The sequence below is a fragment of the Galeopterus variegatus genome, unplaced genomic scaffold (assembly GCF_000696425.1).
Source record: "Galeopterus variegatus unplaced genomic scaffold, G_variegatus-3.0.2 Scaffold1162, whole genome shotgun sequence".
In the NCBI taxonomy this organism is placed as follows: Eukaryota; Metazoa; Chordata; class Mammalia; order Dermoptera; family Cynocephalidae; genus Galeopterus; species Galeopterus variegatus.
In genome coordinates, this window is record NW_007727273.1 from 191,436 (window position 1) to 196,599 (window position 5,164).

Here is a 5,164-nt window from a genome sequence, read left to right on the forward strand (position 1 = left end):
GTGTTCCCTGGAGTTTGGGCTTCCCAGCCTCAGAAACTATAAGCAAGAAATCTTGTTTTCTTCATAAAATACCCAGTTCCAGGTATTTTGTTGTATGCAACAGAAACAGACTAAAACACCACCTCACTTCCAAATGCCTATCTATTGATGAGGCTTTCCCTGGGCTCTCTGACTCTTTCACTTTGATGTATCCCCCCACCCCAATGCGCAAACCTTTTCTCTCTTTCTTCGTAGTACTTACCACTTTCTGTATCTATTTGTCTGTCTTCTCCATTAGATCATAAGCTCGAGAAGCTGTTTTGTTCACTGCTGTATCCTCAGTGCCTAAAACAGCCCCTCGCATGATGAAAGTGTTCAATAAACATTTGCTGAATTAATGGATGGATGAATATAGAAATGTGTGTATTAGAATTGTAGAAAAGGGGGTCCTTAAGATGTCACTGCACGGTGCTTTGAAAACTTTAAAAAGAGAAGGAGATAGCACAAGTGGACTTGGGAGATGCTTCTCTATAAAGTTTTACTGTACTCCCCTCATGGATAGTAACCAAAGGTGGGCACCAGAGAGACAGCACTGGAAGTGGAGGTCTCCACTGTGCCCTCTGCTTTACCTCCAAATGCAAGATCTTCAGGGTGTTTTAAAAGATGGACTCCCAATGGGTAGGATCCTTCATCTAACTCACCCAAACCCCATTAGGACATTAGCTAATTATTGGTAAAACATTAGGCCACCTCTCTTTCCCATAAGAAGCTAAAGATTAGAAAACTTGAGTCAATAGCAATTGGAATAATGTGACAGGAGATTGCAGTTAGAGGAAAGGAGATATGCAGAGAGGCCTCTTCTTATTCAGCGAAGACCTTACCTAGAAAAACTTTCCTCACGATCAGGAACTAATTCTTCCTCATTGTTGGCTCACTTATTATTTTAATCGAAGGACAACGAATGAAGGAACAGGACTCATTTTTATACTCTATGGCCTCTAAAAATGTCTTCATTTGTGGTAGAAGTGACAGGTGCCGAAATACATTTTCATCTTTAGAAGTTCAAGTTTCGATATCCAGTAGAGCTGCAAGAATGAGCGTGAACTTTATGCAGAAGGTTTGAGGTGAGAAGAGATAGAGGAGGGAGAAAATAATGCCCAGTTTCCTTACTTCATCGTTTTTTTTTTTAGGCTCAATATTCTCACTTTTTTTTCATTTCAATTTTTACTTCTTATTTTTATTGATTATACATATTCATGGGGCATGGAGCTGACTGTCAGCACCTGTGCCCAAGATGTGATGATCAGATCAATACTATCTTACTTGGTCTTTACCCATTCCTCTTCCCTCTCAAGAAGTGCACACACACACACACACACACACACACACGCACACACAATCTGTGGGGGAAAAAATTCAGCCTTCTTCTTATGTGAAGGGAGTAGGACGTTACAGAGATATTATGATGCAATGAAGACCATGTGAAGGTCACTGGTGACATTGTGAGGTCAGGGTTTTGTTGAAATATTCACCTGGATGAAATGCATCAGGCCTAGATCAGCTTTCCTCTCTGCTGACATCCTAGGGACAGCTCTTACTCCTACCCACTATGGGATTTTTAGATCAGAGAGAATGAGACCTAGGGCAAAAATTGCGACAGCTGGGAGGCACTGTAACAATGGGAAATTGTCCCAAATTGGCAAATTTGCAGTATTATTTCTGAGCAGAGTCAAAGATTCCCTCTGTCCCTATGGATATCAGTGAGGAAAAGCATTCCGACATCACACTTCAGACTAGCAGTTTCAAAACGGCGTTGGATGGATTTGGAAAATTGGTTGAATATACAGCAGCCCAGAAAAAAGATGAAAGAGCAGGCTTGTTTATCCAAAAGGAAGGTAAGATCAGTGATTACAGGGCAGTGCAGTTGGATCTGTTGCATAGAATCAGGAGATGTTTTTAGCCATCAGAGAGAAGCATCATAGATAAAGAGCAAAGACACTACATGGGAGGCCTAAAGACCTGAGTTGTTCTTCCTTCTCTGTCCCTGGATAACTAAGTGTACTTTCTCTGAACCTTGGCTGTCTCATTTGTAAAATTAGGGGATTGGATGAAATGAAACCTAAGGGCTTTTCTGTAGGCTCAATGGTTGACCTGAGCCTCTCAGAAGTGCATAGTTACCATTAGCAAGCCATGTGTGTCATCCTGCCATCTTGTTACCTAAGGGTGTCATGAGACTTTCATAAGCAGAGCCAAGTGTCTCTCCTCACCATGATTGCACTGTCTGGGCCTCTCCCCATGTCTCCGGTCTGCCAGGAGTACTAGCAGTAGAGACGCCAATGCAGAACTGATGGTGCACCACCGTGCTGAGTTTCAGGGGGAGTGGTACAGTGTGCAGCTTGGGGGCATCAGGCCAAATAGCAGAGTACAAAACTAACAGAACAAATGCTCCTGTTGCAATGAAAGGAGCAGGCCTCATCTAACTGCTGGAGCATGGCCAGCCTTTGAATGTGCCAGGCCGTAGAGGTAAATGTAAGTGAAAAGCTTGACTTTGAGTGTTCAAACCCAAACCAGTATTATGTGAATAGTGTTTAATAATTTACAAGTCACTTTAATAAATATAATTTAATTGATTTGCATGGCAATTCTAATAGAAAAACATTACTATTCTGCATATTTTATTCGTGAATAAATGGGAGGTACAGATAAATCATCTGCCCAAGTCACTCAACTTGTGTGTTAGAGTTAAGACTCAGACTTTTAGATATGCTCTTCGGATGACTGTGAACTTGGCTGGGCTTTTTTTTTTTTTTTTATGTGTATCTCCATATCTTTTATTTTGGGAAACTGCATTTGTAACAGAGGGGTATGGAACCCTGGCAGCCCCAGGCCAAGGACTGATTTCAAACTTGAAGGGTTTGGTTGTGGGGCCCTCTGCTCCACCCCTCCCGAGTGTCAGAACTAGGGTGGGGGTGACGTATTGGGTGCTGAATGTAAGGAAGGGAGCCCCTGGGGTTGCAGCAGGCCAGGGGTCCCCCCACTTTCCCTCTCAGAAGTCTGGGGCCTCATCCAAATGGGGGGTGCCTGGGAGCCCCCAGGGAGGAGAGAGCACACGTGGGCAGCCCTTTGCAGAAACTTTCCTTCATTTCCTTTTATTTATTCATTTAAAAAATTTATTTTATTTTATTTTATTTTATTTTTTAATTTATCAACATACAGTGCAGTTGATTTTTTATTTTTTAAAGGAGTGCTGGCTCCTGGCCCTCTGTCTCTTCCATAGATGACTCTTGCACCCTGGGTCAGGGCTCCCCCATCTGCCACTAACTGGCTGGGCTTTCTAAACTACTTAATAAGACTTTCATCTTCCCCCAGTTTGTTTTAGCTCTCTGTAACTGATTTTCCAAACCTTACCACTTTTTCCGAATCCTCCGTGGGATCTCAGCTTCTCTCAGCCAAGCCTCCTGCATTATGAGAGAAACCAAGGCCAGAAGACAGGAATTCCCTCAAACCCCTTTCCTCCACTTCCAAATTACCTAAAGTAGCACCTGCCCTTCCTCCCATCCCTCCTCCCCTTCCAGGCTATCGCTTTGCTGCTGCAGCTTCAAAATCTCCTTTTCCACTGGCTTTGTTCTCTCGATCTGAAAATACATTCAAATGTCATGACCTTGACGTTCTCTTCCCTGTACGTCTCTCCTTTGCTTTGCCTCTAAATTTCCCCTCAGCACCAACACTTAATTTTCACCCTGCTCAGGTCCAGCTTTCCTTATCACTTTGCTGAACATGCTCCTACTAAGGTATTTGATAACCTAATATATGGCTGCCAAATTCGACAATGTTTTCATTTTCCAGCCTGCATGAACTGTCTGCTGCCTCTGCTTCAGGAAAGTCCCCCCTCCTGTGTGTTTCATCATTCCATTCATATTTTTCCCCTTTTTCATTCTTTCTTTGCCTTTTTCTCCTTGAGCTTTGCTTACTGTGTTCTCTCTGTCTTACAGTAACGACTATCCACCTTGCCTCCTAAACCAGATAGATATCCTTTGAGGTGTCATGGTATCTCTCTCTTGGGTTACTAATGACAATCTCTTAATATAATAGTCTCCTAGCCGGGAGTTAATTCCTTCCTCTATACTTCTGCCAAGAGTTTTTTTTTTTTTTTTCATTTTTTCTTTTACTATTCATCTATTTAATTTATAAAGAATAGAAGTTTATTACTCACAGTTCTGGAGACTGGGAAGTCCAAGATCAAGGTGCCAGCGGATGTGTTGTCTGGGGAGGGCTGCTCTCTGCTTCCTACATGGCACGTTGTTGCTACATTCTCCAGAGTGCACGAACACTGTGTCCTCACATGGCGAAAGGGAAGGAAAGTTAAAAGGCTGGGAGACTTTTCCTTTTAAAAAAAGTTTGATCTGCTATATTCCTGGCTTATTATCTCACCTCTAAAACATATGTATGTTGACTTGTCATCCAGGGTCATTCACAATCATGCCTCAACCTACCTTTCCAGCTTCAGCTCCTGGCATTTTCCTTCATGCACCTGCTGCTCTAATGTGAAATTTCCAGCATCTTCAGACATGTCATACTTTTAATGACTCATTCCCCCAGTGCGGAGTTCCTTTTCTCCTTTTCCTTCATGCCTGTAAATGCCTGCTCATCCTTCAACAGCCACATCAAACGTTACCTCTTTGTAAGAGCTTCCAAACTTCCACCAAGCAAAGCTATCCTCAGTGCTGCTATTGTCATTCATCACCGTCTTGAGGAATTGGCCCACTGCATTTAACCTGCTGAAATTGATGCATATGTGACTGCTCCTGCCCCTTCTCCCCTACCATTGACCTGTGGTTGCTTTGGAGGCTTTGTAACCCTCTAGGGCTAGCACAGAATCTGGTGTTCAAGACGTACTCCTTAAATGTGTGATAAATGCACATGTTAACCTAGCTTTCATTGAGAAGAAAATTTCCTTCCTCTATAGTTTTTGAGATTTGATAAAGACTAAACACTGCTATACAAATGACCTTCTATGACAGAGGCATTGGGCTGAAAGACTGAGGAGAAGGGATAAATGTAATCTTAACTTGTCTGGCATAAATTCATATTCATTAATAAATATTGGAAAATAGGGTCTACCTCTCACTATAGGCTAGGAGCTAAGAACTAGAGAGACTGTTTTTTTTTTTTTTTTTTTTTTTTT

The 5,164-nt window shown here is 42.3% G+C and overlaps 1 protein-coding gene across 1 annotated transcript in view; it reads left to right on the plus strand.

The window, feature by feature from the left end:
- The first annotated feature begins 1,729 nt into the window (after positions 1–1,729).
- WDR64 (WD repeat domain 64) overlaps positions 1,730–5,164 on the plus strand; it is a 130,329-nt gene continuing 126,894 nt past the window's right edge. The window contains exon 1 of the mRNA XM_008575260.1: positions 1,730–1,874. Within this exon, the coding sequence (XP_008573482.1) occupies positions 1,730–1,874 (145 nt within the window). The remainder of the gene's footprint in view (positions 1,875–5,164) is intronic.